Source organism: Mustelus asterias, chromosome 21 (assembly GCF_964213995.1).
Source record: "Mustelus asterias chromosome 21, sMusAst1.hap1.1, whole genome shotgun sequence".
Taxonomy (NCBI): Eukaryota; Metazoa; Chordata; class Chondrichthyes; order Carcharhiniformes; family Triakidae; genus Mustelus; species Mustelus asterias.
The window spans coordinates 394,082-421,818 of NC_135821.1; the positions used below are offsets into that span (position 1 = coordinate 394,082).

The 27,737-nt window shown below is 44.2% G+C and overlaps 1 protein-coding gene across 1 annotated transcript in view; it reads right to left on the reverse strand.

The window, feature by feature from the left end:
- Positions 1-2,178: 2,178 nt before the first annotated feature.
- The window catches only part of LOC144508864 (F-box only protein 47-like), a 40,107-nt gene continuing 14,548 nt past the window's right edge, over positions 2,179-27,737 (reverse strand). Inside the window, exons 5-10 of the mRNA XM_078237078.1 lie at positions 26,950-27,058; positions 20,245-20,421; positions 15,725-15,868; positions 13,036-13,178; positions 11,959-12,118; positions 2,179-2,291 (exon numbers count right to left, since the gene is read on the reverse strand). Coding sequence (XP_078093204.1) covers positions 2,179-2,291; positions 11,959-12,118; positions 13,036-13,178; positions 15,725-15,868; positions 20,245-20,421; positions 26,950-27,058 — 846 coding nt within the window. The remainder of the gene's footprint in view (positions 2,292-11,958; positions 12,119-13,035; positions 13,179-15,724; positions 15,869-20,244; positions 20,422-26,949; positions 27,059-27,737) is intronic.

Consider the following 27,737-nt stretch of genomic DNA (forward strand, 5'->3'; position numbering starts at 1 on the left):
ATCGGAGTTAAGTCCATCACAAGACAAAGCCGGTTGCTAGAGTAATCCTGACTAACCTAATTTTCAGTTGCCTTAGCAGTATCAGTGAACAGCAGCTTTGAAAACAGAACAATGAAAGGTTCTGAAGGCCAGAAAATCTAAGGGGGAGGGCGGGGTGGAACTGGGACATGGGTGGGGGAAGGCAACACAGACCGTATTGTATAGGTTGCCTGTTATCTCTGCCTGATATGCAATCCCATTGGCTTCAACTGTCAGAAGATGCAATTCTGCCTATTTTGCACCCCTATCCATGTCCAACACTTGCAAATGTTTCAAGATATCCCCAGCCCGCAGGGGAATGCCTCTCAGCATGCCAAGAGCTATGGGGTTAATCACATAGTAGGCACTGTAGAACTTTACCCCAGTCTACTTTGGAGACAGCTGATAGACAATTAAATATTTTATTTAACACAACTGTGTGTCATATTCCTCAGAGTACCAAGCTTTGTGTGACTACTCTTCAGTCATGAACTCTTGCTCACAGGCGCTTAGGTTGGAAAATCGGATGCAGAGATCAGCGTGGCTAATTCTCAAACCACTGATTTTAGGGACTAGAAAATCAGCAGCAATATGGCTCAGTGAACTAACCTCGGTGTCTGATTCTTGCATCCACATTCCACATAAGCCAGACATTACACCAGAAGCACAGTGTCTAAATATTATGATGTGGAGATGCTGGCTGGGGTGGGCACAGTGAGAAGTCTCACAACACCAGGTTAAAGTCCAACAGGTATATTTAGTATCACGAGTTATTGGAGCACTGTTCCTTCATCAGGTGAGAGTACACTCAGCTGATGAAGGAGCAGCGCTCCGAAAGCTTGTGATACCAAATAAACCTGTTGGACTTTAACCTGGTGATGTGAGACTTCTTACTGTGTCTAAATATCAGATAGGTATTGCAAGTAACATTACTGCATGTTAGGCACGGCAGGTACTATCGTAAAGTGTTACTGAAGCCATATGCTATATACACCAGGTGCACACTGTAACATGTTAGCTCAGATGTGCATTATGAGACATCTGCTCGGAGCAGCAATTTCCATACAGCAATCTGGAGGTAAAGAGTAGTTTTTCTGAATCAGTGTACGCCGTAATACATTAACCCAACTGACTGCATGTTTCTCACTTTGGATTCCTTCTGTAACACCTTTGAGGAAAATCGATAAAGGAATTTATTATTTATAGAAGATGCTAATGACCAAAAAGGTTAAAGTTATAAATACTTGAAATTTGAGCTTGGCATTCCAGATTTTGCTCTTTCTGTTTCTGTCCATCGTTGGACATTCATCAGCTTCACATCCTAGCATCCTGGATGTAGGTTTTCACCTATGATTCCCCATTCAGCCACCCTGCTAGCAGAGGAGCCTGGTGGACGTTGAGTCTTCGCTCCAGAGGGAGGAATAAAACTGAGGATCCTGTGTCAGGACCATCTTGTTTCACTTCTTGGGTTGTACTGGAAACCAATGTTGGAGTTATATCCTCTTCCTGCGTTCCAATGACCTAAAGAGAAGAAAATCAGTTTAGTATGCAGTAATAAAAAGATTGGAAAAAATTTCTATGCATTGACAAGATCGAGAGTTCTCTCTTCAATTTGACCCATGGTGCTCCTGATCAAACTGTTGTGCGGCACGGTGGCACAGTGGTTAGCACTGCTGCCTCACAGCGCCAGGGACCTGGGTTCGATTCCCAGCTTGGATCACTGTCTGTGTAGAGTTTGCACATTCTCCCTCTGTCTGCGTGGGTTTCCTCCGGATGCTCCGGTTTCCTCCCACACTCCAAAACTGTGCAGGTTAGGTTGATTGGCCATATTAAATTGCCCCTTAGTGTCAGGGGATTAGTAAGGTAAAGAAGTTATGGGGATAGGGCCTGGGTGGGATTGTGGTCAGTGCAGACTCGATGGGCCGAATGGTCTTCTTCTGCACTGTAGGGATTCAATGATTAAATCACAGCTTTACCATTTTAGCTGGAATAAGTTTTACTCTCAGAAGGACAAGCTGAAAATGAATGCTGCCTAAGTCAAAAGGAAACTATCTTGTTTTCTCAATTGGCCAGGGAAATAGAAACATAAAATGCAGAAGACTTTGGTCTGACAATAGGTTAGGTTAAAAAAGGTATTACTTCTGATTTCAAGAATGCCTTTCACGTCAGGATGTTGCTGAAGGCACAAAGCATGACTTCTTTATGAAACTCTGCTTGAGCATTCACCATATTGTACATGTTGTATGTTACAGCTTCGTCTTCATCAAGGCCGCCTGTAACACAAACAGCACAACAACAAATTAACCGTTATCAGGTTAGCAAGTTTAATCACAGTTTTAATCACAGTATCATAATACTATTATTACAGTAATACTGAAAGAATTACTTTCAGTCTCAGAAGCGCACATATAGAAACAAAAAATTAGAACACAGCTGCAAAGTCCATTTGTTGATTTCTACAGGGGTAAAATTTGACTTGGGCAGGAATGCAAAACCGCTGGTAATGCATCTGCCAGTTTAGACCTCCCTCTCAATACTCAGACCCATTGAAATAAATAGAACTGAAGACACAATCAGGAGTAAGAACAGTTAATTTTTTTGTTTCCGAGACATTTTTGCTGACTTAATGGGAGGAATTTCTTGATATTGTTACTTAATAGAATCCATAGAATCCCTACAGTGCAGGAAGAGGCCATTCAGCCCATCGAATCTGCATTAACAACAATCCCACCCAGGTCCTAGCCCCAGAACACCTGCGTATTTACCCTGCCAGTCCCCTTGATACTAAGGGGCAATTTAGCATGGCCAATCCACCTAACCTACACATCTTTGGACACTAAGAGGCAATTTAGCATGGTCATCAACCTAATCTGCACATCTTTGGGCTGTGCAAGGAAACCGGAGCACCCAGAGGAAACCCATGCAGACACGGGGAGCATGTGCACACTCCACACAGAGAGACATTCACCCGGGTTCCTAGTTCTGTGAGGCAGCAGTGCTAACCACTGTGCCACAACTCAGGGAGTGATGTCAAGTATGATGTTCCGTTCCCAGAATAATGAATCCTATAGAGCTGCAGTTATCTGTTTGGTTCTACTTCTCATTATCGTCATAGTTTTATTTATCGTTTAGGGCAGCATGGTGGCACAGTGGCTACCTCACAGCGCCAGGGGCCCGGGTTCGATTCCCGGCTTGGGTCACTGTCCGTGAGGAGTTTGCACGTTCTCCCCGTGTCCGTGTGTTTTTACTCCGGGTGCTCCAGTTTCCTCCCACAGTCCAAAGATGTGCAGGTTAGATGGATTGGCTGTGCTAAATTGTCTGTCAGTGTCAGGGGGATTAGTAGGGTAAATATGGAGGCCAGGTCATTGAGTGTCTTTAAGACAGAGATAGATAGGTTCTTGATTAATAAGGGGATCAGGGGTTATGGGGAAAAGGCAGGAGAATGGGGATAAGAAAAATATCAGCCATGATTAAATGGCAGAGCAGACTCGATGGGCCAAGTGGCCTAATTCGGCTCCTATGTCTTATGGTCTTATATGGGGTTGCGGGAATGGGGACTGGATGGAATTGTTGTCGGTGCAGGCTTGATGGGCCAAATGGCCTCCTTCTGCACTGTCGGGATTCCTTGATTCTATTCTATGATTGTATGGATTCTATGAAATCGTGAAGCTTTTGGAAAGCCACCATTTGACACTCAAGGCATACTCTCTTCCACCTCCTTCCGTCGGGAAAAAGATACAAAAGTCTGAAAACACCTACCAACAGATTCAAGAACAGCTTATTCCCTGCTGTCATCAGACTTTTGAATGGTCCTATCATATATTATGCTGGTCTTTCTCTTCACCTTACCTGTAACTGCAACACTATATTCTCCTTTCCTTCTCCCATATGTACTCTATGAATAGTATGCTTTGTCTGTAATATGCGTGTAAGAAACAATATTTTTCACTGTATCCCAGTACATGTGACAATAATAAATCAAATCGAGTCAGGTCTCCCTGTGGAAGGGTGTGCAAAACCTGGCTATAATTGTTTTCACGTGGACCATATTTGTAGACATATCAGGTTACACAGAAATGCATTCATGTGGGAATGGGACCTCCTTGGCTACCACAAAGCTCGGCTTAACACAAATTTGTGGGCGGATCTCCTGGGATTTGGCTCATCAGATATTGACTGTATATGAGTAAAACCAGTGGTCAAGAAAAGGTAAATATTTTTCTTTTGGTAATATCATTGTCATATTCCTTTAAGATAAGCTGCTGGGGTTGTAAATGTGGTAACTGGTGTAGGAGGCTGCAAGAATCTAAACCAACAGTAAGAAATGTTTTGATATGTCAATGAACCAAGAGGAACTTCAATTAGAACTTTACGTAAAGCAACAGCAGGATAAAAGCAAAATGCTGCAGATGCTGGAAATCTGAAATAAAGACAGAAAATGCTTGATAAACAGGTCTGGCAGTATCTGCGAAGAGAGAAACAGTTAACGTTTCGAGCCAATATGACCCCTCTACAATAGTTTTAATGTGTTTTGTTTTAGTTCAAAGGGGCATATATGTAGGCTGCAAAAGGTGTAAGTAAATAAGGTAAAAATAGGGTAAGTTTATTTTTTTAAATAATCACAATGAATCACAAAATGTTGGTTTGCAGGTGCAGCAGGTAATTAAGAAGGCAAATGGAATTTTGTCCTTCATTGCTAGAGCGATGGAGTTTAAAAACAGCGAGGTTATGTTGCAGCTGTATAAGGTGCTGGTGAGGCCACACCTGGAGTACTGTGTACTGTTTTGGTCTCCTTGCTTGAGAAAAGATATACTGGCCCTGGAAGGGGTGCAGAGGAGATTCACTAGGTTGATTCTGGAGTTGAGAGGGTTGGCTTATGAGGAGAGACTGAGTAGACTGGGGCTATACTCATTGGAATTCAGAAGAATGAGGGGAAATCTTATAGAAACATATAAGATTACGAAGGGAATAGATAAGATAGAAGCAGGGAAGTTGTTTCCACTGGCAGGTGAAAGTAGAACTAGAGGGCATGACCTCAAAATAAGGGGGAACAAATTTAGGACGGAGTTGAGAGGAACTTCTTCACCCAAAGGGTTGTGAATCTGTGGAATTCCCTGCCCAGTGAAGCAGTGAGTCTACCTCATTGAATGTTTTTAAGGCAAGGATAGATAAATTTTTGAACAGTAAAGGAATTAAGGGTTATGTTGAGTGGGCGGGTTAGTGGAGCTGATTCCCCGAAAAGATCAGCCGTGATCTTATTGAATGACGGGGCAGGCTCGAGGGGCAAGATGGCTACTCCTGCTCCTAGTTCTTATGTTCTTAAAAGCAGAAGAGCTAAAGTAAAGAAATAAATCTAATCAACTTTGGGAAGAAAGCATTTCTGAAGAGTGGTTGAAACAATAGAGGGATCGAGGGAAAAAGACATGTTTAAGGAAATATTGATACCAAGATGAGGGGATAGCTGCTTAGATCTCCCAGAATACAGTCGGATAGTTGGTCAGAACTCCCAGAAGACAGTGTGAACAAAGCCAGACACGGAGAACCAATTGCTACCAGCCTCAGAGGGCACCCTCCATCACGCCTAAAAACCTGCCAGCAAGGGAACGTGAAATTGAGGCCTAGCCTTCAATCCCAGATTTTCTTATTAATCATATTTAAACTCCACCAGCTGTGATTGTGGGATGTGAACTCATGCACCCAGATCTGGGCCTCTGGATTGCTAATCCAGAGACATTACCAGAACACCACCGTCTCCCACTGATTTACTGTGGAGGAGTTTCTCTTTTTACCATTAAGCTGTGAAAAAGGCATCGGAGTCCGAGAGACATTGTAGAATGCTGATTAGCGTATATTAATGAGGTTCCCATCCGAGCCAGGCGTCACCTAATAAAAGGGACCTAGTTAGGATCCCAGCGGGCAGGAATCAAGTGGAAAAGATCGGGAAGGTTCTTTTGCGGTTATTTTAACTGCACACCAATCCCAAAAGGCGGGGTGGGTTAAAATTCTCATTAATGAGGATAAGTGATAAATAACAGAAGCATTTTGGAGTGAGGGGGTGGGATAAACTGCATTCCTATAAATTCTGGTACAAATATACTCCATTTGCGTGTAATCATTCAAAGAATCTCGCCATTTCTCGTCGCACACAGTTTATTAAGCCGATTGTCGTAATTGCTATCATATTTTTCTGTCGTTTGTTTTAGGTAAGGGAAAGCTGCGAGGCTGCATTGAAGGGAGCAGGAGCTGTCAGGATGAATTACTGTAATGGACAGAACTGGCTTTTTTTATTCTGCATTTGTTAGAGGGTGTAGGATGACATGGACTGAAAAATGGAACAAGCTTTCTGAAGCAATGCGTAAGGGAGCAGGATTTATTATAATGCCAAATCAATAATCAGTTCACCAGTAGCTTTTACTCATTTTCTCACCTAACGCTTCAACTTCTGGAAGAAAGATTGGTGGTAAAATTCATCCCGGGGTGGGGTGGAATCCTACAAATGGGTGATAGCAAATCCACAGCTCATTTTACACTCAGCTGAGTATACTTTGCCATTGATGTTGAAAAGAAAATCATGCGCAAGTGTAAAATATGCTGATTTGTTTACGCCATTTTGCACAAGTGCCCAGGATGAATTTCAGCTCCACTAGGTTTGAGGAACGCAGGCTAAATCATTGAGTAGGAGAAACAACAAGGGAACAAAAATGAAACAAACTCAAATTACAAACTGATAGAATTAGCACAGCGAAACTCAGGCTTACGCATCCACATTGCAAAACTACAAGATAGTCCAAAGATGTGTGGATTAGTTTGATTGGCCATGATAAACTAATTGCCCCTTGGTGTCAGGGGAATTCATAGAATAGAATCCCTACAGTGCAGAAGGAGGCCATTCGGCCCATCGAGTCTGCACTGACCACAATCCCACTCAGGCCCTATTCCCGTAACCCCACATATTTACCACGTTAATCCCCCCTGACACTAGGGTCAATTTAGCATGGTCAATCCACCTAACCCGCACATCATCTTTGGCCAGGGTAAACATGAGGGGTTACGGGGATAGGGCCTGGTTGGGATTGTTGTCAGTGCAGGCTCGCTAAGCCGAATGGCCTCCTTCTACACTGTAGGAATTCTATGATAAATTTTATCGATTCGGTGGATGGCCAGAAATGCATGTCAGCGTCCATTTTATGCGTGGCAGCCAATCAGAAGGCCGCAGTTCAGCAGCCTCAGCATCACCAGTAAGAAACGTGCAGCCTACAGAAGGTAGGCAAAAAATATCTTTTAAAAATACAGGGCTGAGTGCAGGAGGGGGAACTGCTGTCAGAAAATCACTGAGGCCAGGGTGCTGCTTCTCTTTCATTTATACAACCCCCCAGATTGCCAGTAGGAGCTGCCTCCATTGAACTGATTGCCTCCTTATGCACCGTGGGGTCTGGTGCCAATGGCAAGGTGCCAATGGCACCAATAAATGGCTCTTAATTGGGCCTTAATTCATAGAAATTGACTGCCCGACTCCACGAGTCTGGAAGCCTCCCCTACCCCAATCCCATCATTGGTAAAATTCATAGAATCATAAAATCCCTACAGTGCAGAAGGAGGCCATTTGGCCCATCGAATCTGTGCCTACTCTTACCCAGGCTTGCTCCAAAACCAGACGCATTTAGCCCGCTAATCCCCCTAACCTATATACCTTGGGACACTCAGGGGTAATTTAGCATGGCCAATTCACCTAACCTGCACATCTGTGGAGTGTGGGAGGAAATCGGAGCACCCGGAGGAAACCCAATCAGACTCCAGGAGAACGTGCAAGCTCCACACAGACACTCACCCAAGGCTGGAATTGAACCTGGGTAATTGGCACTGTGGGGCAGCAATGCTAACCATTGCGTCGCCCATGGTCATGGAGCCATATTTTTATGCCGCCCTTCCCTCCTTGCCTTCTGGAGGTCAATAAAATTCAGCACTTTGAATCATGTCTACCATCAAGGTTTACCAGCTAACTTTTCCAATTCAATTGGCATTATTTTCCAAACACTGATTGCCAGTATGAAAGAGTTTTGAATTAGAAAAGTCTTCTGTGGGAGGGTGATAGTGTTTTGGTAATGTCACTGGACTAGTATTCCAGTGGCCAAGCTATGCCTTGGGCGACATAAGTGCAAATCTCACCAAGGCAGCTGGTGGCATTTAAACTCAATTAATAAAATCTGGAAGCGACAACTAGCCTCAGTAATTGTGACCATGAAACACAGAAAACAGGAGCAGCAGGAGGCCATTCGGGCCCTGTCGATTTTATAGCTTTCAATGAGATCACCCCTTATTCTTCCAAACTCCAGCGAATACAATCCCAACTGACTCAATCTCTCCTCATACGTCAGTCCCGCCATCCTAGGAATCGGTTTGGTAAACCTTCTCCATACTCCCTCGAGCAAGAACATCCTTCCTCAGATAAGGAGACCAATATTCCTCACCAAGGCCCTGTATAATCGCAACAAGACATCCCTGCTCTTGTATTCTAATCCTCGCTCTATGAAGGCCTACATACCATTTGCCATTTCTACTGCCTGCTGCAACCTGCATGCTTAACTTCAGTGAATGGTGTACAAGGACACCCAGGTCTCGTTGCACATTCCTGTCTCCTAATTTATAGCCATTCAGATAATAATCTGCTTCCTGTTTTTGCCACTAATGTGGATAATCACACGTTTCAAATTATACTGCAACTGCCAATCATTTGCCCATTCACTCAACTTGTCCAAATTACACTGAAGGATCTCTGCATCCTCCTCACAGCTCACCCTCCCACCATCAAACTATCATCAATACCATAAAAACTCTTTTGGTTTGCTAATGCCACATTAGGGAAGGAAATCTGCCATCATTACTTGTTTTTACTTGTTCTGACCTGCATAACCCACAACAATCTGGTTGCCGTCTGAAGTGGCCAAGCAAGCCACTCAGTGAGGGATGGGCAACAAATGTTGGCTTTATCAGTGACACCCAGAGATAATAAAGAAACCTGTTTTAACGCAGTGAAATGCAGGAGAAGAATTAAATATTAAGATTGAAGCCATCGTTTTCAGTCTCGACTCCAAGGTCCGTTACCAGCTCTATATCTCTCCCTGGCAAATGTCTGAGACCAAATCAGACTGTTAGTAATCTTGGTGTCATACTTTACCTAAAGATGAGCTTTTGACTACATATTCATGCCATCACTCAGGCTGTCTTTTTCTACCTCCATAACATTGCCCAATTTCACCCCTGTCTCAGCCCATTTCTTTGTTACCGCTGCACTCAACTGTTCCATTGCACTACTGGCTGGTTTCCCACATTCCATCCTCCGTCAATATGAGGTCATTTGAGGTGACCCGTTCACCTACAACCCATCGCCTATCAACCAGGTGCTTGCTGACATATACTGGCCTCCAGACAAGAAGCGTCTTGATTTTTAAAAGTTATTTTTTTCTTTCTTTCTAAATCCATCCAGAGTCTCACCCCTTTTCTCTTTCTGCAATCTCCTGCAGCCCCACAACTCTCGAGATGCCCTGTGCTCATATTAGTCACTCCACTATTGGTGGCCATGCCTTCAGCTACCTAGTCCCTATAAAATGCTTGGAGTTCCCTCCTTACACCTCCCTACCTCACTTTCCTCCTGAATGACACTCCTTAAAATCTAACTCTCTCACCAAGCTTTTGGTCACCTTGCCTAATATGTGGTTCGCTGTGGTATTTTGTTTTACAATGCTCCAGTGAAGTGATTTGGGAAGTTTGATTATCCTAAAGGCACTAAATAAATATAAGTTGCTGTTTTTGATTTGATTTGATTTATTGTCACATGTATTGGTATACAGTGAAAAGTATTGTTTCCTGTGCGCTATATAGACAAAGCATACCGTTCATAGAGAAGGAAAGGAGAGAGTGAAGAATATAATGTTACAGTCATAGCTAGGGTGTAGAGAAAGATCAACTTAATGCGAGGTAGGTCCATTCAAAACTCTGATGGCAGCAGGGAAGAAGCAGTTCTTGAGTCGGTTGGTACGTGACCTCAGACTTTTGTATCTTTTTCCCAACAGAAGAAGGTGGAAGAGCGAACGTTTGGGGTGCATGGGGTCCTTGATTATGCTGGCTGCTTCGCCGAGGCAGAAGGAAGTGCAGACAAAGTCAATGATGGGAGGCTGGTTTGCATGGTGGACTGCACTACATTGCTTTCTCCTTCCCAGCTTCCCCCAACAGACCCTACCCAACATGATCATAATCTTCAAATTGCTCAGATGAAAGATAACCGAGTGGTCCTTAAAAACATTTGATTAGATTTTTGTTTGTTAGTATTTGCCAGAGATCAGCAGCCTATGCATGCAGCGAAGCTTATGATATCATATGAGGCCATTAATTGCAATCTGATCAATGCTATCATGAAAAGAAACAAAGAGACAAAGAGTTGGCATAGGCGTGCTGGACGGTAAGGCCTCTTTTTCTGCCATATGAATCTATAATTGTTCTGCATTAACAGACAAATCGCTGGACCAATGAGGTTAAAGAGAAATCAGATGGCGATGAGGTAATTCAGCAGATTCTAAGTTATACAACCCCAGCTACCATCTCAGCCATTTGGAAAGAGAGTGAATATCCCCTTGACTTGTACACGAGTTAAACTTTGAAAGTCAAGATTGCTGAAAGAATAGAACACATGAGCAAGAAGAAACCAGTGAGTAGTTGTTGAATCCAGTAGAATCCCTACAGTGCAGAAGGAGGCCATTTGGCCCATTGAGTCTGCACCAACCACATTCCCACCTCGGCCCTATTCCCTGTAACCCCACATTTTTACCCTGCTAATCCCCCTGACACTAGGGAGAATTTAGCATGGCCAATCAACCTAACCTGCACATCTTTGGACTGTGGGAGGAAACCGGAGCACCCGGAAGAACCCCACGAAGACACGGGGAGAATGTGCAAACACCACACAGACAGTAACCCAAGGCCGAAAGTGAACCCGGGTCCTTGGCGCTGTAAGGCAGCAGTGCTAACCACTGTGCCACCATGCCGCCCAAGAGGAAACCAGTGAGTAGTTGAGTGGAATAGATGGGTGAGTGAATGGATCCAGAGTGATGTATGGTTATATTATCACACATATAAGAGTTTACATTTCAGAGTTAGATTTTCAAAATTGGTTGTTTCATTCTTCACTGGCAAAATATGAATGAGGGGGAGAGTTCTATGTTCAGAAGGTTGCTGAGAACTTTACTTCAAGTTATTTGTTAACTTACCCACTTTTTGCTTGGGAAGCCTCTGTTGGAGTGTTTTATTTTGTAAAAGGTGTTATATAAAAACAAATTGCTGTTTTTCTTGTCATGATGTGGAGATGCCGGCGTTGGACTGGAGTGGGCACAGTAAGAAGTCTCACAACACCAGGTTAAAGTCCAAAAGGTTTATTTGGTATCACGAGCTTTCGGAACGCTGCCCCTTCATCAGGTGAGTCAGGACACTCATCTGATACTGACGTCAGGCATCTCTGACAGAATTCAACTGTCCCTGGGATTCAGATAGGAACTGTCAAAGTTTTAGCAAAAAATGTGGGTCTCCTTCCCACAAGCCCTCGCAGGTCAAGTTTATTTATTAGTCACAAATAGGCTTACATTAACACTGCAATGAAGTTACTGTGAAATTCCCCTAGTCGCCACTCTCCAGGTCAATGCACCTAACCAGCACGTCTTTCAGACTGTGGGAGCAAATCCATGCAGACACGGGGAGAACGTGCAAACTCCACACAGACAGTGACCCAAGCTGGGAATCTAACCTGGGTCCCTGACGCTGTGAGGCAGCAGTGCTAACCACTCTGCCACCGTGCCGCCCTTCTACAACCAATGATGAACATCTATACCAAAAATATTGCTTTATTTCCTCTGACTTATGAAAGAATATATAAAAGTATATAAAAGTACTCACTAAACATTAAGGATTCGATCATATCCATGGTAACCTGTGCAAAGACCTTCTCAATAGCTTGTAGAAAGTTCCACCTGCTTTCACTGTTGGGGATCACCTTGCAAATTCTATGAACCATTTTCACAGTCCAGTCCATGCAGTATCCATCCTTTACACACACCTGCACACAAAAGTCGAGACGTTGGTATTCAGGGGAATAGGGGAATTTCACAGTAACTTCATTGCAGTGTTAATGTAAGCTTTATTTGTGACTAATAAATAAACTTTAACTTAACTTCACTACAAGCACAAACATTATGCCAGGGATCATCGGTAAATTAAAAAAAAGTAAAATCTCTGCTTTCAATTTGAAAGAGAAAATCCTGGAAATGATCTCCAGGGCCACCTAGCATCAGGAAGAGAAAGATTGGGTTAACATTTCAAATGCGACCTTTCATTGGAATCAGCAGATCAGAGATCAGGTGCAAAGTAAGGCTGCCTCCACTCTGCCCCAACAATATGCCATAAACCCAGCCTCTGAAGAATACCACCTGGGGCAGAAGTTAACATTTCAACTCCCCATCCCCAACCAGCCAACCTTGCAGTCTCTCTCAGTACGTTTGCCAATTTAATGCCAGTTCTGTTGATTCAGGGACATTTTGTGTTGTGCCCTGAATAGGAATTGTGCAACGTGGGGCCTTACAATCAGCAGTGAAAGATCATTTTTGTCCCATTAATCTCGGTCATAGCCAAAATCAAATTTTTCCTGTGAAGGAAAAGAATTGTTCTTTACACACTGGGCTTGACTATTTTTTTTTACTTTTTACAGGTATCCATGCCACGATTTGGAATGTGGGGCTCTGAGATTACTTTTCAGTTCCCACTTTTAATTTTCAGAATCTTCCTTAATAACATTCCCTTTCTCTGCATTGAGCCAGACTTTATTCTCTTACCACAGCACTTTTACAAAAACAGGTAAATTGAAAAATGCCACCTTAGTTCCACTCATAACTGTAATAGACTGAGGACACCAGAAAGTAACAAATATTTTCTCCCGTGTCTAATAGAATCTGATTCAGTTATTTTCATTTTACTTACCAAAGACAGGAACACAATAAGTGTGGCGAGTTCATTCAGCCTCCCGTTAACAGCTTTATTGGCCAGGAATGTAAAGCACATGTTATTCCCACAACAAATCAGAAAACGAGCACTGTTCTCCAGGAGCCATTCCTGAGGGAAACCTGGAATAGATGCAACCTCTGTCATCAGTTTCTTGTAACATTTTCCAAATTTCTCCTCTTTTCAGGCCTCTATTTCTCGTGGCATAAACTCCTTTTGGGGTACATTTTCACAGGGCACCAGCATAGAAACATAGAAAACTACAGCACAAAACAGGCCCTTCGGCCCCACAAGTTGTGCCGAACATATCCCTACCTTTTAGGCCTACCTATAACCCTCCATCCTATTAAGTCCCATGTACTCATCCAGGAGTCTCTTAAAAGACCCTATTGAGTTTGCCTCCACCACCACTGACGGCAGCCGATTCCACTCGCCCACCACCCTCTGTGTGAAAAACTTCCCCCTAACATTTCCCCTGTACCTACCACCCAGCACCCTAAACCCGTGTCCTCTCGTAGCAGCCATTTCCACCCTGGGAAAAAGCCTCTGAGAGTCCACCCGACCTATGCCTCTCAACATCTTATACACCTCCATTAGGTCTCCTCTCATCCTACGTCTCTCCAAGGAGAAAAGACCGAGCTCCCTCAGCCTATCCTCATAAGGCATGCCACTCAATCCAGGTAACATCCTTGTAAATCTCCTCTGCACCCTTTCAATCTTTTCCACATCCTTCCTGTAATGAGGCGACCAGAACTGAGCACAGTACTCCAAGTGGGGTCTGACGAGGGTCTTATATAGCATCTGCCTAGTTCCTTGCTCAAGTGGTCATTTCTCATGCGGGGGCCTGGGCGGCACGGTGGCACAGTGGTTAGCACTGCTGCCTCACAGCGCCAGGGACCCGGGTTCGATTCTGACCTCGGGTCACTGTCTTTCCGGAATCTGCATGTTCTCCCCGTGTCTGTGTGGGTTTTCTCGGGTGTTCCCGTTTCCTCCCACAGTCCAAAAGACGTGCTGGTCAGGTGCATTGGCCATGCCCTCAGTGTACCCAAACAGGCACCGGAGTGTGACGACTCGGGGATTTTCACAGTAACTTCATTGCAGTGTTAATGTCAGCCTACTTGTGACACTAATAAATAAACTTAAACTTAGATAGAGAACATGAGCAGTCTATTCAACTCTTGAGGCATCACATTCAAGCTCCATCCTTCCTGAAGTGCACCCATGCACTTTTTTAGCAGTGATCACTCAGGATCTGAAACAAGTTTTTTTTTGTCTCTTTTTTAATCCAAGCCTGTCTAAGGTCGACTATAAGTAATATCCTCATGACAGACCCAAACAAGATCGACTAAGTTAGCAAATACAATTAGTCAAACCTGGGATCTACTCAGTATCATCACGTACAGTGTTTTTATGTACTGAAATAAGGCTGGTACATAGATAATTCATCTAATGACCAGAGAGTACACACTGCAAAGTTGACGTCCCAAGTAAAACTAGAGATTATGCAGAGTAGTAAATGCATTGTCTAGGCTTCCATCAACAACAACAACATTCTATGTTTGGTGGGCCAACGCATGGCTGCTGGTTATCAACAAGGGCTGACAATTAGGAAGAGACTTATAGAAATGGATGATCAAATCCTTTACGGGATATTACGGTCCCTGTGCTGCTGGGAATATAGAAATGTCAACCATAAACTTTATCTTCAGATGCCTTCAAGCTCAGTTTCTTCAGTTCATGTCATTCAATTTACTTTCCCCTCAGTAACTCTTAACCCTATATCACAACATTTCATACCTCTTATCTCTATCTTACTTATAATACCAATCAGTGCTTTTCCGAATTATTTTTTTCTTGCTTCTTCTAAACCTGGAATTATCCATCTGTTTTTACATTTTTCCTCCTTTAGAGTACAAGAGTTGGCAAATCATATTGCTGCTATATAAAACCTTGGTTAGGCCTCCTTCGGAGTATTGCATGCAGTTCTGGCTGCCACACTACTAGAAGGCCACAGAAGCTTTGGAGAGAGTGCAAAGGAGATTCACCAGGATGTTTCCTGGTCTCGAGGGTGTTGGCTGCGGGGAGAGGTTGAATAAACCAAGATTGTTTTCACTGGGAAGGTGGAGGCTGAGGGGAGACCTGATAGAAGTCTACAAAATTATGAGAGGCATAGACAGGGAGAGGCTTTTTCCCCAGGGTGGAAGTGTCAATTACAAGGGGGCATGGGTTCAAAGTGAGAGGGGGAAAGTTTAAGGTAGATGTACGGGGGAATTTTTTCACGCAGAGAGTGGGGGGGTGCCTGGAACGTGCTGCCAGAGAAGGCGGTGGAAGTAGGCGCATTAGCAACATTTAAGAGGCATCTTGATGGGTAAATGAATAGGGAGGGAATAGAGGGAGGAAGGGCAGAAGGTTATTTTTAGTTTAGTTAGGGCGTCATGATCGGCGCGAGCTTGGAGGACCAAAGGGCCTGTTCCTGCGCTGTAGTTTTCTTTGTTCTTTGAATGTCATGTTTGAGCTTTTTGTTTTGAAACAAAACTGAGGATCATCACATCACGGGTAAGACTTGTTCAATCTTTCTCAGAGCTTCAAAACCGTGGAACTCTTTATCTTTCACAATTTTCTGAGTTTTCTGTTACGTTTTCAGGCTTTTTAACACAAAAACAATTACCTGCTAATTCTTCTAACAAGGTGAAAATGTCATCAGCTGTCCATTCCTTGGCGTTTTCATGTAGCAATCTAACCGCTGCTGCAATACCCCGAATACTGTCCTCGCTCGCAGGTAACTGGGTCATTTGATGCCAGTGGATCTGACCTGAGAATGGGACATACGCAAACAACAACATCCTGTATTTATTAAGCATCTTTAAAGTAGTTGATACCGTAAGACTCATCATACAGGAGAAAGAATATTGAGTATGCTAATGCAGCCTTTTTCCAAGAGGGGGTCGCAACCCACAAGTAGGTAGCGGGGGGTGTAAAAAGGTGTAAAAAGTGTTTATTTATTAGTCACAAGTTACATTAACACTGCAATTAAGTTACTGTGAAAATCCCTCAGGCGCCACACTCCGGCGCCTGTTCGGATACACTGAGGGAGAATTTAGCATGGCCAATGCACCTAACCAGCATGTATTTTGGATTGTGGGTGGAAACTGGAGCACCTGGAGAAAACACACGCAGACACGGGGAGAACGTGCAGACTCCGCACAGACAGTGGCCCAAGCCGGGAATCGAACCCGGGTCCCTGGCACTGTGAGGCAGCAGTGCTAACCACTGTGCACCCGTGTTCGCCAAAGTAATTTCATGGATCATAGATCATAGAACTCTACAGTGCAGAAGGAGGCCATTCGGCCCATCGAGTCTGCACTGACCACATTCCCACCCAGGCCCTATCCCCATAACCCCATACATTTACCCTAGGTTGTCCCCCCTGACACTAAGGGTCAATTTAACATGGCCAATCCACCTAACCCGCACCTCTCTGGACTGACATTAAGTCGCCTGACATTAATTGTTTCTCGCTGCATCCATCAACTAACACAGGCATTGAGCCTGAGAACCGCAGCACCTTGAAATTACCATTTGTATCCCAACTTCTGGGGGCACATTATACATGATTTTGTAAATTGCAACCTTACGTTAGGCGAGCTCTAATGTTACAAGGTCACACACTAACTTGAATGTGTACAAGGCACGTGGAGCGTAGCCAGGGCCAGCTGATTCTATGGCGTGGGCTTTCAGTACAGACAGTGGCTTAAGCCTGGGGTTGTGAGCCCAACGCAGAAAGCAGTGCATTTACCAAGTGGGGAGATCGGCAGAATCAAGGCCCCAATCTTGCTCTCCATTATTTTTTCCTTTTGCCCAGGCCAACACATAAATTTAAAATAAATAGACATTAACTGATATTCATATGTCTGACTGGGAGACCAGAGTTTCGCCATGCATGTATTTTAATGCAGTTCACCGGGGCAGAATCTGCCACTGAACGGAGGAAGGACAATCTGAAAGTCACCATTCACCGAACGGAGATGAGTGAAAATTTGCTATGTCCTCAGCAGCCGCTCGAGGTCACGGTTACAAAAGGTACAGGACTCATGCTTCAGATTCCTCAAGGCAAAACCTTTTTACACTAAGTGCAGGAGCAGACTGGGAGGGAATGAACACCCGAGAGTTCGCTCAGAGACAGTGAGGCCACCTTCATGCTTTGTGGAGTTCCTTGGTGTGTGCTGAGCCAATGATTGAATATTATGAGGTGAGTATGTTTTCACTCATTTGCGGGAGGTTATAAATTGAATTTTTGTTTGAGTTTTTTGTAAGATGAAAAGTTGAAAGTCACATGATTAACAGTACAGTCTCCGATCATAAGAGGCAGCAGTGAGCAGGTCAGTGCACCCTGCACGTACACTTGGTGCCAAGTGCCCTGTACGTATATGCTTTTGCCGCAGATTCACTTGGAGGCGAGCTTTTGTCACTTACGAACAAGACAAGAGGTCTGTGCGCATGGATCGTTTCGTTACAAAAAGGAAATGGCCAGAGAAATTAATAGGCAGTGTACCTACTAGATCTCAAATTTTGATTTGATTTGATTTATTATTGTCACATGTATTAGCATACAGTGAAAAGTATTGTTTCTTGCGTGCTATACAGACAAAGCATACCGTTCATAGAGAAGGAAAGGAGAGGGTGCAGAACATAGTGTTACAGTCATAGCTAGGGTGTAGAGAAAGATCAACTTAGTGCGAGGTAGGCCCATTCAAAAGTCTGATGGCAGCAGAGAAGAAGCTGTTCTTGAGTTGGTTGGTATGTCGGGATCTGCTGGAGAGAACTCCGTCCAGTCCACAACAGGACAGAGCATGCTACTGTTAGCTCAGTACAGAGCGCCAGAGCCTCAGGTGAACAGCCCACAAAGAATAAACTAAAATCGGGAACAAAGTAGTATAAAGATGATTTCTTGAGTCATGGTTTTGTTAATTGTGCCAACGCAAATGGGCAGCACAGTGGCACAGTGGTTAGCACTGCTGCCTCACAGTGCCAGGGACCTAGGCTCGGATCACTGTCTGTGTGGAGTTTGCACATTCTCTCCATGTCTGTGTGGGTTTCCTCCCACAGCCCAAAGATAGAATAGAATAGAATAGAATCCCTACAGTGCAGAAGGAGACTACTCAGCCCATCGAGTCTGCACCGACCACAATCCCACCCAGGCCCTATTCCCATAACCCCCACCTATTTACCCTGCTAATCCCCCTGGCACTAGGGTCAATTTAGCATGACTAATCAACCTAACCCGCACATATTTGGAGTGTGGGAGGAAACCCACGCAGACACACGGAGAATTTGCAAACTCCACACAAACCTTGACCCGAGGCCGGAATCAAACTCTGGTCCCTGGCACTGTGAGGCAGCAGTGCTGACCACTGTGCCACCGTGCCGCCCCATCAATATGTGTGGGTTAAGTGGATCAGCCATGCTAAATTGCTCCTAATGTCAGGGGGATTAGCAGGGTAAATATGTGGGGTTACGGGAATAAGGCCTGGGTGGGATTGTTGTCAGTGCAGACTCGATGATGGACCAAATGGCCTCCTTCTGCACTGCAGGGATTCTATGATTCTAAATCAGGAAACAAAACCCAGGTGAGTTATATGCGGGCAAATACTGGCGAATGAGAGTTTAAAACTCTCAAAACTGCAAGGTCATCTGAAGACTAACCATGGTGACCTCGAGAACAAACCTACTGATTTTTTTTCAAAGGATACAGCAAGAACTGCAATCGTAAGCTCAAGTTCATAGCAGAAGTTTAACATTGAATGACAAAGCACAATTAGCCTCTTACATGGTAGCTTACCACGTAGCTAAAGGGAAAATGCCCCACGCTGCTGCAGAGAGTCAAGTTCTCTCTGCAGCATTAGACATAACTCGCGTGGGTCCTAGATGAGAGGTCAGCTGAAAAACTGAAATACATCCCACTTAGTGATAACACAGTGACTCTCCAAATTCGCAATATTGCTGAGAATCCTTATTTAAAGTTAGAGCAGGAGTTCTGAACACAACTGGATAAAAGTATACACGCTACAGATTGTGCTGGTTTACATTAAAAGAGAAAACGCTGGAAGATCTCAGCAGGTCTGGCAGCATCTGTAAAGAGAGAAAAGAGCTGACGTTTCGAGTCCAGATGACCCTTTTTGTCAGGGTCATCTGGACTAGAAACGTCAACTCTTTTCTCTCCTTACAGATGCTGCCAGACCTGCTGAGATTTTCCAGCATTTTCTCTTTTAGTTTTCAGATTCCAGCATCCGCAGTAATTTGCTTTTATCCAGTGTAAGTTTACATTGTAAGGTATGTTAGGCACAATTAATTTGTTGAGGAGTTTCTGTGCTGCTTGACATTACCAGCAATCATGACTGGCGCAATCATGATCTTTGAAGCGGGATTTTCCGTTCTCACAAAGGTGAAGACAACACAAAGGAACCAGCTGAACTCTGCGCTTGATATCCTAGAGGATGATCTCATCATGGAGTGAGATCATGAGGACCAAGCAAACTCACCTGTCACGTTAAAGGTAATTGAACATGGCGCGGGTCCTGAAGGTCAGCCAGTTGGCAAAAGTGGGTCACTGTACCAGAAGATGGCCAATGTATGTGACACTATTCCAACATATGGACCTTCATGAGCGAAATAAAGAAAACGAACCATAGTGGACGGCAGGGTGGCACAGTGGATAGCACTGCTGTCTCACAGCGCTAGGGATCCAGGTTCGATTCCTGGCTTGGTTGACTATCTGTGTAGAGTTTGCATGTTCCCCCCCATGTCTGCGTGGGTTTCCTCCGGGTGCTCCAGTTTTCTTCCACAGTCCAAAGATGTGCAGGTTAGGGGGATTGGCCATGCTAAATTGCCCTTAAGTGTCCAAAGATGTGTAGATTAAGTGGATTAGCCATGATATAAGTGCAGGGTTACAGGGATAGCAAGAGAGGGGGGCGGTCGTCAACGTCCTATGACGCTCATCATAATTGATTAATCACACACTTATTGATGAGGTTCACACATGAAGAATGATCATTTGAGTGAGGTTTAGAGACTTGCCTGCACCCACTAAACAGCTTCAGAAGGAGTCAGGAAACTTCAAAAAACAAGAGGGAAAATTGATTTTTAAAACAAGTATATCAAATTGCATAGATGTTCTATGCCCCTCCTTACCATCATTGAGGGACATAGGCCCGTACAGTAAGTACAGCAGTCTTGCTTGGTTCACCATTGGCCATGGCTTCAGGATGCGAGTCAACCAGAAGGCAATATCGCACTGGTGCTCCCAATGATCTAAGAGAACGTGCCGGTAGAACAGGCGGATCTGTAGCTCCAGCTTTCTAGTCGCACCTATTTCAAGCACAGCACAAAAATAAGTTGTAAAAGTGCTATAAATCCCAAGATTATAATGCATTATTTATGCATTTCAGATCTCCAGAATAAATATTTATGTCCTATGGATTTCTGTCCTTCAGACTAAATAGCACTGTCTGGATTTGCTAGGGATGGGGGTGTAGCAGGTAAGGTAATAGAGGGCGGGTTGAGTAAAAGTTAACATTCTGGGGGGAATTTTTCTGTCCCACCCACCACGGGAATTGTAGAGGTGGGGAGAGAGGCGAACCATGCAAAGGTCCGTTGACCGTGGGCGGGCTTTTCCGGTTTTGGGGCAAGCCGGAAATTCCCGCCCTCTATGTATAACTGATACAACCAGGAGTCTTTAATGTGCCATTGAATAGAAAATTCTTGCAATTTGCTCTGTAAAGTAACACCTCATCCTGATTCGACCCTCTTCACCACCATTCCTCATAATAAAGGAGGAAACCAGATGGTAAGACCAATAAATTTGGTGACAATAATAGCTACGAATAATAACATTATCTGATAGTCTGGGCCGGATTTTCAAAGTGGGGTCCGGAACCCAATACCCAGACAAATTTAGGATTCGTACTTTCGTAGAGGCTGATAACTTTTAAAAATAAATTCAGTTAATGGCTGAAAGAATGACACAAGATTTCACGTTTTATGACTTTTACTGTAACAAAAGACTAAAATCAAGAATGACTAAACATTATCTTTGCAACTAATGCGATTATTCAGTCACAAAACAGAACGTTCTCCTTTTTCTATTAGCACGACTGAAAACACACTTCACAGATAAACTTTATATCAGCCTTTAAGTAGACATTCAATACTCCTGGAATCAGTCCAGAATTGTGTATAATTCTGATCGCCACACTACCAGAAGGGTGTGAATGCTTTGGAGAGGGTACTCTCCAAAGGTTTACCAGGATGTTGCCTGGTCTGGAGGGTGTTAGCTATGAGGAGAGGTTGGATAAACTTGGTTTGTTCTCACTGGAGCGACGGAGGTTGAGGGGTGACCTGATAGAGGTCTAAAACAGAGTGGATTGTCAGATGCTCTTTCCTAGGGTAGAAAAGTCAAATACTAGGGGACATTGGTTTAAGGTGCGTGGGGAAAAGTTTAGAGGAGATGTGTGAGGCAAGGTTTTTACACAGAGGGTGGTGAATATCTGGAATGCACTGCCTGGGGAGGTGGTGGGAGCAGGTACGATTGCAGCATTTAAGGGGCAGCTAGACAAATCCATGAATAGGATGGGAATGGAAGGATATGGACTCCGTAAGTGCATAGTTTTAGTTTAGGCAGGCATCATGATCGTCGCAGGCTTGGAGGGCCGAAGGGCCTATTCCTGTGCTGTACCTTTCTTTGTTCTTTGATTCTTAGCTCCTGAGGCTTTACTTTTACTTGTTTCCTTTTTCAACCTGAAAATATTTCATCTCAGAACTGTCTTTCGCAACAAAACTTTTTCCATCCCCCGGAGATTCTTCTTCTACAACAAATGAGGCAAGTCTTCCAGCCTCCTTTTAAGTCACCCTGAATTCAGTCTTTTTAGTCTGAGCATGAGCTCCCACCTGCACGGCGAACCACAGTGTCATGCTGTTTATAGCTGCTCTCCCTCTCCCAAATCATGCAAATTAACCTAGTCTTTAAGTTCCCAAGGGTATTTTAGACGATTCCCTTCTCCAAGCCCGTGATTATGGCAAAAGGAATCATTTGGGCCTTGTAACCAGGTAGAAATTACGATTACCTATCCTTGGAATTAAACGTAACATGACATTCTCAACACTTTTCTGGGACTTTGGAGACTCACAATCACTCACTGTTTACATACAGGCGGTTGTCATTGTCTCCAAGTGAAAATACCTTGCATCTTCTTCCCAGTAAAACAATCTGGGCCTTCCATTAATCTTTTACAGCCCCCTCACCCAAGCCTGTTGTCAGGTAGACTACAGAACAGACCATATGACCTCCTTCATTTTACCCAAAAGGCACAGTCCCAAAACATAACAATCTTATAGAATCATAGAAGCCCTACAGCACAGAAAGAGGCCATTCAGCCCATCGAGTCTGCATCAATCACAATCCCACCCAGGCCCGACCCCCATATCCCTACATATTTGCCCACTAGTCCCTCTAACCTACGCATCTCAGGACACTAAGGGGCAATTTTAGCATGACCAATCAACCTAACCCGCACATCTTTGGACTGTGGGAGGAAACCGGAGCACCCGGAGGAAACCCACGCAGACACGAGGAGAATGTGCAAACTCCGCACAGACAGTGACCCAAGCCGGGAATCGAACCCAGGTCCCTGGAGCTGTGAAGCAGCAGTGCTAACCACTGTGCTACCGTGCCACCTGAAAATAAACCTCATAATTGCAACAACCCCTGTTTCTCAACAATATCAGCTTTGCAATGCTATTTTTTTAAATTTGAATGGCTGATATAGCCAGGAGATGAACTCAGCATAAATGGTGGGGGCTGCCAGCCAGGGATCAGTGGTAAATGGAGGTGGCAATCATTCTAGGTGCTGTCAAAGAGAGCAGGCAGTTCCTCACTTGGCCAACAGAGTTGATGGGGCTGAAAGAGGCCATGGAAGAATCTAGTTCCCATATTTGCATAAGCAGGTCTCAGAAAAAACAGGTAAAAGCAAGGATAGACAAATTTTAATTGGATCCGTGGCCAACCCGACAACTGTATACCAACATTTAAGTTTTTATTTATTTATTGTCACAAGTAAGGCTTACACTAACACTGCAATGAAGTTACTGTGAAAATCCCCTCGTCGCCACACTCCGGCGCCTGTTCAGGTACACTGAGGGAGAATTTTTTAGCATGGCCAATACACCTAACCAGCACGTCTTTTGGACTGTGGGAGGAAACTGGAGTACCCAGTGGAAACCCACGCAGACACGGGGAGAACGTGCAGATTCCGCACACACGGTGACCCAAGCTGGGAATCGAAGTCGGATCCCTGGCGCTGTGAGGCAGCTGTGGTAACCATTGTGCCATCATGCCACCCAGATTCACTGAAATAACGTTTAAGATTCAATGTTGCACCAAACAAAACACTTATCGAGCTCCTTATCATCGAATAGAGTCATTACAGAATCCCTACAGTGCATAAGGGAGCCATTCAGCCCATCAAGGCTGCACCGACTCTCTGACAGACTATCTTCCCCAGGCCCACCACCCCGCACTATCCCCATAACCCCCACGCATTTACCATTGCTGATCAATGTAACCTAACCTGCACACCTTGAGAAACTAAGGGGCAATTTGCCAGGGCCAATCCACCTAACCTGCGCATCCTTAAGGAGCTATTAATTTGCAGCATGGGGTTTCTGTTCCCTCCCCTTGCCAGCCCTTGCATTGGGATCCCAAGATGACTTCCAGGAAAGTGATTTTCATGTCCCAGGTCCAGGACTATAGCCCTTGGAAATGACACAGCAGCAAGGCTGGAACGTGATTTTTAAATGCCAATCAAGCGCTGGGAGTCCCTGGTGCTGGAGAAATTGCTGGTAGGTCTTTTTTTTTTAATTGAAAATGGTGATCGAAAGAATACAACAATGTCATATCCAAGTGCCTACAAGCAGACAAAATAACGCTATAGAATATAGGCACAGATTCTTTCAAGTTAATAAGGGATGACCTTTCCTCAACCTTGACTGAGTAAGTTTGTGCTCCATAACACTGCAAAATTTATGTTGGCTTGTTAAAACTTCATCAACAAAAGCACACAGCACAGTGTTAGATTGCTCTAATGTGCTTTGTGACAGATTGATAGGCTGAAGGTAAATAACTGTCTTTCCTTACATTGTCAGTTGCTATTGCAGGGATATGCTGGTGGCCAAGATGCAGAGCAGACATGAGGCACTGCTCCCCCTCCACCCCCCCTCCCCCCCACCACCCCCAGGAGAAAATTGGATGAACTCCCTGGTTGCCTTGTCCTCGCCTTTTAACAATCAGCTCAAGAACAGCATTGGCAAAAGCCTGGGAGCAGGTTGCCTGGCCGATTAAATGCCTTCACGGCAAGGAACGGGATGATGCACAGGCAGATCCAAAAACAGGGAGAACATCTTAAGAACGCATTTAAACTGCTGCTTGTGTTTGGAGCTTCTAAAACACACAAAAGAGTTTCTGTGTGGACAGAGTGCTTTGCTGTCTCCCGGGAATAAACTCCCTTCCCCTGTCCAAGGCCACATCAGTTCTATTTTCATTGGGCACAATTAGGAAATTGGACTGCACACAGCCAAGAAGATGGTGAAAAGGAAAAAAAAATGACTTGCATTTATATAACACCTTTCACAACCTCAAGACAATCAAGTATCATTCAGTCATAGAATGACGCTTCACCTGACGAAGGAGCAGCGCTCCGAAAGCTTGTGATTGGACTATAACCTGGTGTCGTGTGACCTCTCACCTTCAGTCAGAGAATGGTTACAGCTCAGAAGGTGGTGGTCACTCGACCCATCCTGTCTGGGCAGGCTCTCCGCAAAAGCAACTCAGCTATTCCCATTCTCCACCTTTTGCCCTGCAAGTATTTTCTATTCAAATTATTCAATGACCTTTTTTAAAGCCACAATCAAATCTGCATCCGCCACGTTCTCAGGCATTTCAGATTCTAACCACTTGTTGCACAAATTTTAGGAAGTGTAGCTGCTGTTGGAATGCAGGAAATGTTGGAGCCAATTTGCACACAGCAAATTCCTGCAAACAACAATACAATCATGACCAACTAATCTGTTTTTAGGTGTTGGGGTTGAGGGACAAATATTGATCAGAATACCAGGGAGAACTGCCCTGGGTTTTCTTTTTTTGAAACTGTGCCACGGGATCTTTTATGTCCACCTGCTTGGTGCTTGGAGAAAAATCTGAACTCCACTCTAAATGACAACCTACTGGTGTCCCATCAGTAGTGGGATGGAGATGAGAACGCACCATGTAAGAAATCAGGGGAATGCAAACTCCAATCCCATCGGACCATTGCATAGCACATCAATGCTCTAAGGAACCCCACAGCTTGGGCTCTTCCATGCAGTTATATGATCAGGGCTGATATGTTATACCCTCGAAAAGGAGGCAGCGCCGAGAATTTCAACTTTTAAGTCACTTGACAATCTAAATAATTTTACATTATACCGCAGCAGCCTCTGGTGGCAAAAATTAAGTGCTGCAACCGAAAAACTTATTTGAAGTTTTAAAAGTTTTATTTATTTACTAGTGTCACAAGTAGTCTTACATTAACACTGCAATGAAGTTACTGTGAAAATCCCCCAGTCGCCACACTCCGGCACCTTTTCGGGTACACTGAGGGAGAATTTAGCATGGTCAATGCACCCTAACCAGCACGTCTTTCGGACTGTGGGAGGAAACCGGAACACCCGGAGGAAACCCACACAGACACGGGGAGAATGTGCAGACTCCGCACGGACAGTGACCCAAACCAGGAATCGAACCCGGGTCCCTGGCACTGTGAGGTAGCAGTGCTAACGCCCACACGGTGGCACACACCCTTACGCACACAATTCGATGATCAGCCATGAAAGTTTAAAGTTTTGTTTAAAGTTTTTAAGGGTGTTAAGCCTAGGTTTGCCAATCTTTTATTTTACCGCTGATAATAACTTTTTTATTTTCAGACCCTTTGGAGCCATTTCTTTTAATTCAATGACCACGATCATTAAGTTATTGCGATTGGAGAGCTCACTATTATTAGTATTTTACTACAGGAACTGGACTGTGAGTCCCATTTGATTGTGCATCCCTCTTAAAAAGGAGTCAACCATCAGTCTCCTTATTACAAATCAAATAGTTACAAAAGGTTGCGTATGGAACTTATCATCCTGTTCACTTTGTATACATGCATATATTCTTTTCTTGAAGCGCATGCCTCTCATTAGTGCTGGCCGCACTCTGAAATTTTGCCCAAGTGTCAATTCTTCGTGTGTGAGCCTTGCGAATAAGTGTTGCCAGGGTATTTAACATATAGGGAAGCTCAGGTCACTGGAAAACGATCGGGAGCAAGAACAATGGCAGATTTTCTTCCTCCGCAACCCGGGGGATGATGAGGTCAACTGCCAGCCCAGCTAGAGGCCAGCTCTTCAGCCATAGAGCAGAAATCAACCTGAGACTTTGTTGGTTTGTATGGCTTAGTACCACATCAAGAGTGCATTTATTCACTGAGTCATCAAATGTCTGCACATATTATTTTTATTTAAACAGTGATTGCTTTTGATGACTTCACCGGGGCTTCTGGCCTCAAAGAATTGCTGATCCCAGCATTGCATGGGTGCTGAATTAACAGACAGAGCTGGAGTGACATGTTCACTGAAGCAAATTGCTGCTAATGGTTGAATCTCTAATATTTTCTCTCAACTCCAGAACACTATCAGGCTCAGTAATTTTTCAAAGGCGTTTCTCTTAAACATAAATTGCTCTTAGTTAAAATTACACTTCTATCAATTTCCATGTTTTGCAATATGTTTACACTCAATGGCCTTGTCTGCTGCATTGTAATTTACCTGGTCTACTGCACACCACACTCTGCATTTTCCGTGGCAGATTTGCACTCTCATTCAGAAAGTTAAACACACGATGGCACTCCAGCTCATCCCAGCCTGCGATAAGAGTCTGCAGGAAGACAGAAGAAAATATACATTACAAGGCAAAGCAAATATAGAATCCTCTTTTTTTTTCCTCCCTTAACTCACTTGATTGCGTTCTTCCCATCAGAAATCTCACAATTTCACAATACAGGTGAAGGATTACGGGCGGGATTTTACTTGACCCGAGACCGTAAAATCCCACCCGAGGTCAACAGATTTTTCCATGGTGCACCTCTCGCCCACTCCAATTCCCGTGGCGGGTGGGACAGTAAAATCCTGGCCTACTTCTCCAAAAATATCCCGCTATAAGCATCCAGGAGAATGAACAGGTTAAGTCCCCCTCCAACATTCACTTCTGCTCAAGTCATGTCCTCACATATGAGTCGAATGGGTAAGAATCAAAATAAAAACTGCCCAATTAAACACCAAAAGATGGCGTAGACGTTAGGAAGGACGTAAAATGGTTGCAGGTGGGAGATGGAAAATAATGGCTCAGATCTTCGGTCTCCAGATGGTCATAACCCAGAGGTACCCCAGCTGGGGGTCACACAGAAGATCCACTGCAAGGAATTTGCAAGAATTACCCTGAAGGAAAGGAAACCTGACTGTCTGGCCTAACTCTAGTTCCACACCAAAACAGTTAATTTTTAACAGGCTCTGAAAGAGGCCTATCAGGACACTCAGTTATATCAAACCATTATATC